Here is a 14,424-nt window from a genome sequence, read left to right on the forward strand (position 1 = left end):
TCTGGTAAGTGGATGCTGAAGAAGGTGAATTACTCATTGGCTTCTTATGGGCTGCACCACAAAGGAGATTTTTGTAGCTCAGGCATGCTGCTAAAATATTTAGAGATTAGTTGAGTAGCAATTGATCCCTATGCATATGGAGCAAATAGATCTCTTTAAAGGGTAACGCCACTTTTGTGGGGGAAAAAAATAGAAACAAAAATAATATATCATATACAATTGTGAATGTTCTTAAAAATGACCTTGCCTTTTCAGTCTGCAGAGTCGTCATTTTCTGTAAAATTCAGTATGGCTACCTGTACACAGAGGGTATATAGAACGCCCCCTGAAAATGTAATTTCCTGCTTGTGTGATTGGCTGACTGATATTCCCAGAAGTCCGCACTAAGATACAAGTCAGACCCTGCCACTTTCCTCAGAGCCCTGCATTTGCAGCAGCTGATTGATAATTATAAAATCGCTCCCATTAGATTCACTTTGCACATGGACACAGAGAAACAAACAGCTATTTCTTCAGAATAACAAAAGGTAGGAATCTGCAACAAAGTTTGTTAAAATCCTTGCATACATAGATCACCCAGAGGTAAAGTTTTTTTTCTCAACAAAAGCGGAGTTCCACCCAAAAGTGGAACTTCCGCTGATCTGCTTCCTTCCCACCTCCGGTGCCACATTTTGGCACCTTTCAGGGTGGGAGGGGGGAGACGGGTTTTTGACAGGCACCCTACCCCACTTCCGGAACGCGGCGCCGTCCCTCGGAAGTTTGGCCCTCCTCCTTCCCCCGCCGTCGGGCCAATTAGAAAACGCAGTGCGCTCGGAGCATGCACAGTAGGGAAACCCGCTGTGAAGCCGAAAGGACAGGCAAGTGTTCATATAGTAAAAGTCAGCAGCTACAGTATTTGTAGCTTCTGACTTTGAATTTTTTTGTTTCCCAGACTGGGACTCCTCTTTAAGCTACACCAGTAGCAAGTATTAAAAATGAATCATAACTATGTTTCACAGTAGTGTCATGCAACTTGTACTGGGAACCATTTGTTCAATCTGTATGAGCGATTCTACTTGCCAGAATTTACCTAAAGCTAAAATACTAAGCTGGCCATACTGTACATAAAGAAAAGTTTCAATAATTATGTTGCAAAATTTTTCATCATTAAAAAAAATTGCCAGGCACTTTTATTGCTCTCAGTTTTAACTCCTGTGTTGAGGCTCCGTTCACACCTTGCAGGAGCGCACACTCTTTTTTTTTTTTTTTGCACGTTCCCACCCATCTAATTTAGGGCAGCCCTATTAATTTCAATAGGCTGGCCTACACATGAAAATCCATCGCAGGATCCACCGGGAAGACCGATAATTTCGGCCATTAGAAAAAACGGAACAATACCTGGATGCACTATTAAAAGAAATGGTCACTAAACTACCTTAGTTTGTGCAAGATACTAGACATGTATTAATGCATATTGACAATCTATTCATACCATCTGATGCAATTCTGGCTAGCATTGATGCAGAGTACCTATATGCATCAATTCCCCATCTATGGGGTTTGGCCGCCACAGCACATTTTCTAGATCAGAATTAATCCTATGATGGAGGCACAAAATGAGTTTCTCCTTGAGCTACTTCAGTTCGCTCTATCCAATAATTGCTTTCAATTTGCAGGGACAAACTGCAAACAAATCCGCGTTATATCGATGGGCGCCGGCATATGCCTGCTTACATTTGGGATGGTGGGAAGAGGAAGTAGTGTATTGATCTGAACTATACTTTGACCATGCATTGCTTTGCCTAAGATATATCGATGATGTCCTGTTGATTTGGCGGGGTACCCCAAAGAGTCTGGAGACCTTCATTAAGGAATTAAATCAAAACACCAGGAATATAAGGGTCACCTTCAATTGGGACCCTCAATAAATTTCTTTTCTTGACCTCTTTATAAAAGTGAAGCAAGGGACACGCATCAGGAGCACTTACAGAAAGGGAACGGCAGCAAATACGTTCCTTAAAGCAACCAGCCACCACCCAAAATCCCTAATCAATGGCATCCCGACTGGGCAATTCTTGCGATTGCGCAGAAATTGCAGTCAAGAGCTAGATTATAGAACCGAAGTGACACAACTTTACAAATGCTTTAGGGAAAGAAAATATTCCCATAGGACGTTAGGGCGATCAAAGCCCAAGGCATCGAAGAGATCACAAATTGACCTACTTCAGCTGAAGACAAATAAGGATGACCCTCAAAATAAACAGACAGATCAAGTCAGGATCTTTACCCCGTATGGACTACAATGGGAGGCTGTCAGAAATGTGCTCACTAAACATTGGCATCTGCAGACTCGATCACCAGTACTATTCGACATTGTAGGCCCCAGACTCCTTATGGTGGCCAAGCAAGCCAGAAATTTGGCAGATGAACTCATAAACTCAGAATGCATAAAAACTACCCCACGGAGCTGGCTCACAGACCTTCCGGCCCTCAAGGGAATGTACCCATGTGGTAAATGCAGCATTTGTAGCTTGGTTGAAAGAACAAATAATTTCACTGATGCTGATAGACATAAAGTATATGAAATTGGGCAATTCATAAATTGAAATGCTGAAAAAGTTCTATACATGCTGGAATGCCCGTGCCATAAGCTATACATAGGCAAGACAAAACGCCCATTGAAGGTACGAATTGGCGAACATATATCAAGTATCGGAGGAAAAGATGACAAAAGCCAATTGCCAAACATTTCCTCGATCATCATGGTGGTCAAACTAATGGCCTACGTGTTAAAGGGTTCTATGTCTTGAAATTATCAAGTAGGAGAGGGGATTTTGACACTGTCCTAGTACAGTCAAGAGCTAGATTTCGGGGCCATTGTCCCCAGGCGAAAGAATGGATCTTCCGCCTAGGGACAATGGCCCCGTAAAGGTTAAATAACTAACTAAATTTACAAGTTTTTGTGAATCCCTGACCCTACTGACCAATTGACTTGACTCTTTTGAGTTACTATGATTGAGTATATTATACTCTCTAATACATATGTGTACTCTCCATACATGTGAACATGTGTGTACCTATGACCAACTGGATTATAAATCCATAAACTTTACTAACAGTGTTGAATTCCTTGATGAAAATTGTTGAAAAATGAAATCTAATTGTGTGTTTGACTTGTTATGTAGCAATACCCTAACTAGATTGATACAGGATGTCACAAATTCACACTCCCACGGCGACTAGCTAACCGCGACGTGCGTTCCGTGACCGGGTATATGAGGAACTAAGGGAATAAGGGGGAACTTATACTGAGCATGTAAGACTGGCTGTGGTACTTTCACAGCCTGCACTACCTTTGGCCACCACTAGAGGGAGACGCCACTCCAATCCAGCTAGCTGACCACACACAGGCAGATACAAATCTTACATACAATCTGGTGCACTCTAAGGGTTGGGGAGCAGTCTAGCAATTACTATACACTTCTAGGGTTCCTCCAGCTATCCTGCAAGCTTGAACCCCGGTGTTAATTACTCTTCCCACTGTCCCCACACACCAGACACACAATAAACGATAGCCTGCCACCACCCAACAGTTTGTCCGCAGACTGGTCTGCTGAGCCACCACATACACAGATCTCTGTCTGGAAGATCTGTTAGCTTACAATCTGCATGCAATCTGCCAACACACAGTGCAATTGCATACCGATTGGTACGTAACTTAAACCGAGTACTTAGGCACTAAAATACAACAACCTCTCCAGAGATATGAGTCCTAGCTTAGTACACAGAAGTCACTTATTAATTTTATCATTTAATATCCCGAAAGTGGGCAGTGCATAAAAGATATACAAAGAAAAAGGAGTTACAAAAAAAGATACAAAAAATGCAGAAAGACACACAATTGGCAATTTGCTATGAAAATAAAAAGGGATAAAAACAGAAATAAACTTTACCAAGTAAGTCTATCCATTAGTAGAAGCATACTGGAACATGTGGGAACTCCCCAGTTTCGAACTGGCTTCGTGGAAGAAGGATATTGTGGGCGGCACAGTGGTGTAGTGGATAGCACTTTCGCCTAGCAGTAAGAAGGGTCGCTGGTTCGAATCCCAACCACGACACTACCTGCCTGGAGTTTGCATGTTCTCCCTGTGCCTGCGTGGGTTTCCTCCCACACTCCAAAGACATGCTGGTAGGTTAATTGGATCCTGTCTAAATTGTCCCTAGTATGTATGAATGTGAGTTAGGGACCTTAGATTGTAAGCTCCTTGAGGGTAGGGACTGATGTGAATGGACAATGTATATGTAAAGCGCTGCGTAAATTGATGGCGCTATATAAGTAACTGAAATAAAAAATAAAATAAATAGATAAACCATTACTCTATATACTGCCATCAAGCAGCCAGTGTAAGGGTTAACACAATCAACCCAATGACTAACTCTGCCCACCGCCCCACCAAGTTCCATTTCCTTTTTGAAAACATTTGAAAGGATATAAATTACCACAAAATATGAGGGAACCGCTACCCTGAAGAAGTTCACAATCCCTGTGAATGAAACGCGTTGGTTTGGTAGCCACAGGACACCCCCAGACATCTGCCATGCATCTTTTTTGGTACCTTCATGCCCCTTATTATTTCCTTGGAAAAGTGAGGACCACTGAAGGATCTCCCAAACGGAACTCAGCACCTATCATAAGCCTTTTGCTCTGAGAAGTTCCACCTGTGCTTTGAAAGCAACCTACGCTTATGCCAGGGTCCCCCCCCTAGACTTGGTGGGAACCTGAGCTGAATTCACATTTTGCAGACATTCCGAAGGTAGCCTCACACTCCTCGAGGCTCCCTAAGCCAGCGGTGGTCACCAGGGAGATAAGACGAAGCCGCGTACTACGGACATTCTGAAGGTAGCCTCGCACTCCTCGAGGCTCACTAAGCCAGCGGCGATCCTAAGGAAGCTATGACGAAGCTGCGAATTACGGACATTCTGATGGTAGCCTCGCACCTTCCAAGGCTCCCACGGCATTAGGAGAAGCCTTCACGCCACACATGCTATTACAGCCATACTGAGGATCTCTCCAGCTCGCAGAGCCATTACATCAACCAATCTGGTAGATGTCTCTTCTATCTCTGGACACTATATAATTCAATCTTCTAATAGGGCCGACCTGTCCGGGATCAACTCACTGTGAGTCATTCACATTATTTTAAGTTTGGAGAACTGCCGTATAAAGAGCCATTGATCGGCATATTATGGAATAGATGGTTGAATACTAATTACTTCATGATCTTTGACCCACTGGCCAGCATATATTCGCAACATATACCACCTCTATGCCAACCTGGGACTTTCCTTCTGGTCTATCTATATATACCATAGGGGGCTTTATTTCAAGTGGACTTTTCACAACACTAACCCATTTGTCAGCTTGGTAGATCTTGGAAAATGAGCTAATGGAGGTTTGCATTGTGTCTGTTTAAGCTGCTATCTGGCCAACTTCACCGCATGATGCCTACCTCTGCTCTCCTCCTTGATCCCATGCATGCATGTCTTGGTTTAATTGTTAAAGCTGTTGTGATTTATGTCATTATTGATTGCTGTACCAGTTTTAATTAGGAGGATCTTGGGCTCTGAGCTAATGAAGTCTGCAGGGTGTCTGCATAATCTAATTACTAGCTAACAACATTGAAGGCTCTGCCAATTGAGCCTCTATCATGTGTCTCAAATTGTTATGACACTTGAGGCAATATATTAAAATCTGTGTGACCTTTTGTCTTGTGGGTGTGCACACCTGTGGCTACTTTGTTCTGCCCATTATCTTCATGTGTTTTTGTATTCTATGTTTAATCATTATGATGCCGTCTGCTCTATCCTTTTTCTAAATCTGAACTTTATGGGTCTTCCCCTCTTTTGTTTCCCCTGCCCTACACATGAGAAACGTATAAAACAAGTGCCTGACCCATTTTAAAAAGTGATCTGCACCAAAACGCGTTTTGGCACGTGCGTTAGCAAGAATAACATGCACTCTTTAGGAGCTGTTCAGATGTGTATCAGCGAGTAGGTGATCACTGGTGCATGCTCACTGCGCTCTCAATTTGGGAGTTCAGTTCTAGAGACCTTACCACAGGAATAACATATAGATAGAAAATGCCAGTGGGGATTCAGTCCTTCAGCATCTACCTGCACCACTTTTTTTTGGGGAGACTTCTCTTGTAATTATGGAAATGTTTTTAGATATGACCTTAAATGTAGTTGAATTTATTGTTAATTGGCATTTTGTTAGTGCTCCTTTTAGACTCCTGTATGTTCCCATGTTTTGTCTAGTAGGGAAGTTTATCATTCTAGATTAGAAGGTGTCATGACATGCTGGGACTTGTGGTTCTGTAACAGCTGGACAAGCTTGGGTTACTTTTTGGAGCACCCATGGACAAGATTCAGAATTGCATGTGTTGAAATCCTGGCATTTCTTTATGCTTGATGCGCAATAAAGTGAATCAGTCTAGGAGCATTTAAGTATTTACTGTACATATTCTTAGCAAGCAGTAAACAGGCTTTAAAGGCGAAATAGGGCCAACATTTATTTGGCTATACTTCTCCTGGGGATCGCATCTGTGCACTTGGTTCTGCACTCCTGTGACTCGTTTTCAGCCGTCAGTAGGTTAAAGTCTGCGGTTGGCTGACATCACTCAGTCGGTCCCGGCTCTGGAGAGATCTCGACTTTAATGTCAGGATGCACCCAGATCCGTGACTGGCAGCTAGCTTGGCTAGCTCAGCTTCTCAGCACACCCCTGAGAGCCTGAGCCAGCCGCTCCAGCCCCCTCCACAGCCCAGCTCTCCAGTGAGCACTGGAGGGGCAGAGCAGAGAGCTGGTAACTGACAGTCACCGGCTCTCTGCTCAGTGAAGACCGAGAACTGATTGATCAGCGGTCTCCGATCACTCAGTTCTATGTCTTAGAGGTGGTGGCGGATTGATGCTGCATCCACCTCGGTAATTATGTATGTTTGTTTTTTTTAATTCCCAAACTTCTCTTTCAAAGCAAGACCTCACTAACCTTTGTAGATGCAGATACTGTAGAGCAATGGATCTTCAAAGTTCACAGCAGAAAGAACATCTCAGCTCATTTCTCTGCTCCAAACAGCTCATCGAGCCTTCTAATATAAATGCGGACCAGGTGTTTACGTTAGAAGGTGAGCTTTTGAGAAGCTAACCAGAGCTCAACTTCAATGATGTAAATTAAGATGAATTTCTTCACAGGGACTGCAGCTACATAGGTGAGCAAGGGATTATTTTTAAAGGCTAACTCCATGTTCTCTCCCTTAGCAGCTCTCACTTTTAACCACTTCCCGCTGGGAGGGAGTACATGGACGTCCTCCCTTTCCAGTGGTTATAACGGGCTGATGCTTGCACCTACAGGCATCAACCCGGTATTCTCTTCAGCCGGCGATTACCTGCATCGTAAGAACAATCATAGTGGCAGTTCAGCAAGTGTAAAAATAAAAAAATGAAAATAAAATAAACAATAAAAAATAATATATATATATTTTTTAAAGCGCCCCTGTCCCCGCAAACTCGCACACAGAAGCGAACGCATAATTACTTCACGCCCACATATGTAAACGGCATTCAAGCCACACATGTGAGGTACTGCCGCGAACTTTAGAGCGAGATCCATAATTCTATACCAAGACCTCCTCTCTCACTCTATACAGGTAACCTGTAAAAAAATTTAAACTGTTGCCTATGGAGATTTTTGAGTACCATAGTTTAGCACCATTCCAAGAGCATGCGAAATTTCAAGTGTGACATGTTGGGTATCTATTTACTCGGCGTAACATCATCTTTCACATTATACAAAAAAGATTGGGCTAACTTTAGTGTTTTTTTTTTAATTCATTTTTCCAAAAAAAATAACGCGTTTGAAAATTTGTATTAGTACATCGATCTCCCCCCCCCCCCCCGAGATGTTGTGTTCTTATAGGGGGATGGACCCCCCACCAGAACACTATCGTGAGCTGGTCGGCTGTTGGTTTTCCAGCACGCTCATCTGACAGAAGCTGTTGGACCAGCTGACATACACACGGGCCGAATGTCGGACGTTTTTTATTGAACTGGCCAATGACTCCCGACATTCGACCCGTGTGTACTAGGCGTTAGTCTGTTGACACTTCCTCCAGTTGTCTAACTGAAAGTCCATACTTGGAATGGACAGAGACCCGGAGAAAGAGCCTACAGGAATCTGGCATTGCACCTATGATCTATTCATTGTGGGTGCAACTCTTTGCAGGCTCCTATGCAATACTAAAAAATAAAAAAAAATGCACTTTTCTTTCCCTGCAAGAATTTGTGCATTTATTTATTTTTTTTTCAAGGCTGATGTAGCCTTTAAAGCCTGTCTATTGTTTAAGTTTATGTAATTGCTTGAATGTACATAGCCTGGCCACAAGTCAATTTTAAGCGAGATCTCAGGGATGGACAAAAGCAGGCCAGATACAGTATCTCACAAAAGTACGTACATCCCTCACATTTTTGTAAATATTTTATTCTATCTTTTCATGTGACAACACTGAAGAAATGACACTTTCCTACAAAGTAGTAAAGTAGTGAGTGTACAGCTTGTATAACAGTGTCAATTTGCTGTCCCCTCAAAATAACTCAACACACAGCCGTTAAGTGTTATTTCTTCAGTGTTGTCACATGAAAAGATATAATAAAATATTTACAAAAATGTGAGGGGTGTACTCACTTTTGTGAGATAATGTAAATAGAACTACAACATAACAGCTAGCCAGACCCTGTGGTATGTGTTAATTTTTTTTTCTTGGCGCGAAACTGGTACTTCTTGATGGTCCTTTGTGTATTGAGGTAGTCAGCCAGCAGAAAGTTCTGGGTGGGTCTCAGGGAAACATATGGAACAATTCTGATGGCTGCAAAGTTTTAGGCAACTGGTGACCTTCAAATGTTTTCAGAACTACAAGTCCTAGCATGAGCTGACTGCTCTGAACCCTGGACCTTGCTGTTTTGTACAGTCCAGAATATAACATTGCACAGGAAATGCTGTCTTCTCTAGATCTGTGTGGATTGGTTCACTATTGTCATACCTTTTCATTTTATCTGTTGATCATCGCTCTCATTTCATCGATCAATCATCGCTCTCTACTTCCTGGTCACACAGATCTTATCACCCAGTCCATGTGATCTGTTTGCTGACTCTAATGGGGTATTTTCCCCAAAAAAGGTTTGTGCTATGAATTAGATTGTCTTGTTAGAGTAGAACTGAATTGTCTAAGGGGGTGTCATTGTATGAAGGGCTTCTGATCTTTGTCTGTGAGTGAAACAATCCTCCCCTCTGTGCCAAAGGTCTGTGATATATCATATTTATATCTGTACATATATTTGTGTTTAATAAAGAGAAATGGTATTCTTACTGGCTTTAGGTTTTTGTAAATTTTACTTGAAAGTTGTTTAGGTAGTATTAAAATTTAATGTATTACAGTTTATCAATAATTAGATGTGGTAGCTGCATTAGATTTCTTTTTTTAGGCTTTTTTCCCCTTTGTTTTCACCTTGTGATCTGGCCAGTAACACCTCCTGTATTAAAGCCCCCCCCCCCCTCTGGATGATGGAGAACATGGGGGCAGCTTTGAGTGTTCAATGTATTAGGCTGGGTTCACACTAAGGAAAGGAGCAGCTCACAGCAGGAGTCCAGTGCGTCTCCATTCACTGTTTCAAGTCCGATTTCAGCCTGAATTTAGTGCTGAATTTGGACCTGAAACAGACCAAAAAGACGCACAGGACTCCCGTGCGATTCGCACCGGAGCCGCTGCGGAGATGTGTGAACCGGCTCCATAGAGAGCCGGTCACATTCTCCTGCAATGAGAATTGGATGCGGGGAAACCCAAATCCAATTTGCAATAGTGTGAATCCAGCCTTAGCAGATTTAAATACAGTAACAAATTGAAGCCAGTGCATATTTCTCATAGTCAGTGCCGGATTACCAAATGGGTAACGGGCTCCACGTGGTTTCAGGGTCCTACGACAGCGGATCAAAATAATATTGGTTTGATCTTCAAAGGAAATTACAATGAAGCTTTCTTAAATTGTTTACAAAAGATATAAAAAATGAATCAACTCAAACAAAACCTTTACATTAAAGACTCTATAGAGAAAATACAGTATTAATGTAATGTACCCAATAACTTAAAGGAGAAGTACAGCCAAAACTCTTTTAGCTGTACTTCTCCTGTGGACCACAGATGTGCAGTTCCTTTCGCACTCCTATGACCCGTTTTTAGCAGACAACGGACTGAAGTCCGCTGTCTGCTGACGTCACAGAGCCGGTACAGGCTCGGGCAAGTTCGCGACACTGGAGTCTGGATCTGCCCACATACCTTGACTGGCACCTGGCTCAGCCTCTCAGTGAGCTGCTGAGAGGTTGAGTCGGTCGCTCCCGTCCTCTCCACAGCCCAGCGCTCCAGTGAGTGAGGAGGGTGCAGAGCAGAGAGCAAGTGACTGATGGTCCTTGGCTCTCTGCTTGTGGAGTTGTGAGAACTGAGCAATCTGTGGTGTTAAATCGCTCGGTTCTCAGTGTTAGATGAGCCGGGGGACAGAAGCAGCCTACATATGTGTAATGTATGGTAGTGGTGGTCATCTCCATCTAGCGGTGGAGATCAGGAACCTGAATCACAAAATTTTTATCGAGTAAAAGAGTTCCTATACATATATTTAAATTGTGTAACTAGGTCTTTGTCTATATTCAGCTTGAGGTTTTACCCAGGGATGTCCTGTTTTTTATTGGTTGGAGTGGATTGCATAGTCTTATGGGTTGGGGTTTTATGTGTTATGTTGTAAACCTGTGCTGTGGATTTGGGCCCCACATTTGTGTTCGCAGCAGCAGGCATGTTTCTCATTCCAATCATGGAAGATTTATGTTAATGACTACACTCTATTTTGCAGACTCCTCACCTTGTTAACCTTAATGAAGATCCTCTCATGTCGGAGTGCCTTTTGTATTACATCAAAGATGGTATCACCAGGTAAGCCAACATAAGATGTAATTGTACTCCTCGGGTTTTGCCTCACTGTTACTGCTTGACGTAACCTCTTCCATCTTGTTTCACCAGGGTTGGTCAGGCAGATGCAGAAAGGCGACAGGATATCGTGCTAAGTGGCGCCCATATTAAAGAAAAACATTGCATATTCCGCAGTGAGAGGATGCCAAATGGTGAAGGTAAAGGATTCAAACAAATGTTGAACTGTACTGGGGCAGGTTGGGGTTTCACAGTTAAAGTGGTTGTAAACCTCAGACATGAAATATAACCAAAGCATATGCTTTTATAGTGTGTACTTGTCTCAATTAAAAGCACTACGTGTCATATCTGTCTGCTGCTTTGTTCTTCTGCTATCAGCATGAGTCACTTCTGGTATGTTTTCCTGACACCAAGAGAAAAATGGTGACAGGGGAGGGATCTACAGCAGATTGGCAGCCTCAGCTCTGCTCCTGTGAGCTGTGTAAAGGGGGTGTGACTCTTCCATCCAATCAGCACTCAGAGCTTTCCTCACTGAGTTCTACAGAGTGTGACTTCAGCTCCCCACCCCCTTTTTTGAACTCTCAGACAAGTTTATTAAAGGGGTTGTGAAGACAGAAGGCTTTTTTTATCGTAATGCATTCTACGCATTAAGATAAAAAGCCTTCTGTGTGTAGCAGCCCCCCTCGGCCCCCTTAATACTTACCTGAGCCCCATCTTTGTCCAGCATGAGTGCCTTGGCTGTCCAAGATGCTCCTCCTGACTGGCTGAGACACAGCAGCAGCGCCATTTGCTCCAGCTGCTGTCAATCAAAGTCAGCTAGCCAATCAGGGGAGAGAAGGGGGCTGGTCGGGTCGGGGCTCCGTGTCTGAATGAACACTCAGCTCGGGTGCCCCCAAAGGAAGCTCCTTGCTGTGGGGGCACTGAACAGAAGGGAGGGGCCAAGAGAGTCGAAGAGGGACCCGAGAAGAGGAGGATCTGGGCTGCTCTGTGCAAAACCACTGCAACAAAGCAGGTAAGTATAACGTGTTTGTTATTTTTAGAAAAAAAAGGAGACTTTACTATCACTTTAATTCAGCACTTTGAACAGAGAGAAGACTACAGATAAACAGGTACAATTTATGTATCGGTTTCATCTCTGTGTATAACTTCAGGATAGATACTTCACTGGGTATATGTGATGTTTTACAACCATTTTAACACAACTTTTCTTCATATTGTTCAGTTTTGGAACAAATAATTTTATGTTCACCTATAAAAAAAATTTACCATTTTATTCCATTTGGGGACCCAAATAAAATACTTCCGCATCTGAAGCTTATCTCTTGCCTCTCATTCCCTTAGTTGTTGTCACATTGGAGCCATGTGAGCATTCAGAGACGTACGTTAATGGAAAGCGGGTTGTCCTTCCCGTACAGCTGCGTTCTGGTAAGTAGGAACGTTTTCACTTCATATTACTTCAGCCATGAAAAAGTTCTCCTCATTCACTTTAATCCTCCCTCCTTCCCATTCTTTTCAGGGAACCGAATCATTATGGGTAAAAACCACGTTTTCCGTTTCAACCACCCCGAGCAGGCCAGGGCAGAAAGGGAGAAGACGCCATCAGCAGAGACGCCCTCGGAGCCTGTGGATTGGACGTTTGCCCAGCGTGAGCTCTTGGAAAAACAGGGCATTGATATGAAACAGGAGATGGAGAAAAGGTACATGCTCTGTTGTGCCCCAAGCTATTATTGCCCTTGTTCTACTCTGTATGGCTTGTCCAAAAAAGGAGAAGCAAAATCCACACATCCAATCCTATTTTATTTTCAAATAAACTTTCCTAAACTTCAATCTTCTCGGACGCTCTTTGCTCTGTAGAACTTAAACTGGTCTGCGGCTCCTTTCAGCTATTATAGTTGTTATTTAAAGGAGAAGTACAGGGAAAGCTCGTTTGGCTGTACTTCTCTTGTTGATCACAGGAGTGCAGTTCATCCTGTGACCCGTTCTCAGCAGACAGCGGGCTGAAGCGCCACAGAGCCGGTCGAGGCTCAGGCAAGCGGAATCAGCTTGCCTGCACCTAAACCTCTCGGCGACCTGCTGAGAGCCTGAGCTGCCTGCTCCCTCCCCCTCCACAGCCCAGAGCTCCAGTGAGTGACAGTTACCAGCTGTCTGCTCAGGGAGCTGTAAGAACTGAGCGATCGGCGGTGTTTGATCACTCGGTTTTTAGTGTTAGAGCCGGCGGGGGGACCGGCGCTGCATCCAGCTAAGTATCAGTCTTAAAAAAAACAAAAAAAAAACATACTTCTCTTTTAAATTGTGTACTTATTATTATATTTATGCTTTTTCCGTTCAAAACTGAGCCCCCCCATCCCCTTTAAATAGAGTCTGTATGCCCCAGGGGTGGAAAGGATCGGCAATCATGTGACCACTGTGATCCTGAGCTGGTCCCGCTGGCTACTGCTTATTAGTGGGGACGAAGAGCTGTCTTGGGCAGTTCAGCCTCTGTGCTGGGAGCATGCAGTGAGCACACTCTTTCAGCGCAGAAACATTGACTTCCCAGCGGCGCATGTATGCAGCATGTAGAAGTTATAGCCCACCCTTTTGCCACTGTACATATGTGTTGCACAGGCAGCAACAAGTTGAAAGTGGCCGGCTTACGATTCCTCTGTGTATGGCTGCCTTTAGAGCAGAGATGTCAAACTCCACTTTATCGGGAGCCGCATCATCATTATGGTCTTAAAGGGCCTGGTTGTAATTGTAAGACTAGATGTCCTGAGCACCCCCCCCTTATAACAGCTGTTAAGGACCCCCCCCCCCCACCATAGAGAGTCTTCCACCCTCCCTTACATCACAGTGCACACCCCCCCCTTACCCTGTGCTGCTGCCAGGTAGAAACTGGAGGCGGAGCTGGGAAGCAGAAAGTACAGAGTCTGGAGGAGGGCTGGAGTCAGCTGGCGGAGACTGCTAAATGCTAAGACTGGGAAGGCGGAGATTAGATGGGTGCTGCAGATGCACAGAGAGGTACAGGATCTGTAGAAGGAGTTCTGGGGTAGGAATTCTGTCATCCTCTCTCCTGCCGACTGCTCAGACAAGGTGGGGGTGGAGACAAGGGGCGGTTCTGCAACTGCAGGAGAGGTGTAAAAGCCACGTGAAATGGCCTGGCGGGCCACCTTTATCCCATGGGCCTTACGTGGTTTATTTTTCTTTTTTGTTGACATTTTCATAATAAAGTTACAAATATTAAAACGGAGTCAACAGTCAGCACTACAGTACACCAGCACCAGTGGACAATGCATCTCCAGACCATACTAGTGACTTGTTTCTTGTAAAGAGGTAAATAAGGAAAAAAAAGCACACATTTACAGAGTGAAATCACATCGCCCTAGACTAAAATCCGTAGCTTTGTACATAGCGGTAAGGTATTATTAACGCCTTCCAAGCCACAAT

General features: G+C 43.8%; 1 protein-coding gene across 14 annotated transcripts in view; it reads left to right on the forward strand.

Annotated features, from left to right (window-relative positions):
* The window catches only part of KIF1B (kinesin family member 1B), a 277,895-nt gene that overhangs the window by 163,312 nt on the left and 100,159 nt on the right, over positions 1-14,424 (forward strand). For all 14 annotated transcript variants that reach the window (XM_073603542.1, XM_073603543.1, XM_073603544.1 and 11 more), the window contains 4 exons: positions 10,928-11,007; positions 11,095-11,201; positions 12,343-12,426; positions 12,518-12,698. In XM_073603542.1, the coding sequence (XP_073459643.1) occupies positions 10,928-11,007; positions 11,095-11,201; positions 12,343-12,426; positions 12,518-12,698 (452 nt within the window). The remainder of the gene's footprint in view (positions 1-10,927; positions 11,008-11,094; positions 11,202-12,342; positions 12,427-12,517; positions 12,699-14,424) is intronic.

Source organism: Aquarana catesbeiana, linkage group LG10 (genome assembly GCF_042186555.1).
Source record: "Aquarana catesbeiana isolate 2022-GZ linkage group LG10, ASM4218655v1, whole genome shotgun sequence".
Taxonomy (NCBI): Eukaryota; Metazoa; Chordata; class Amphibia; order Anura; family Ranidae; genus Aquarana; species Aquarana catesbeiana.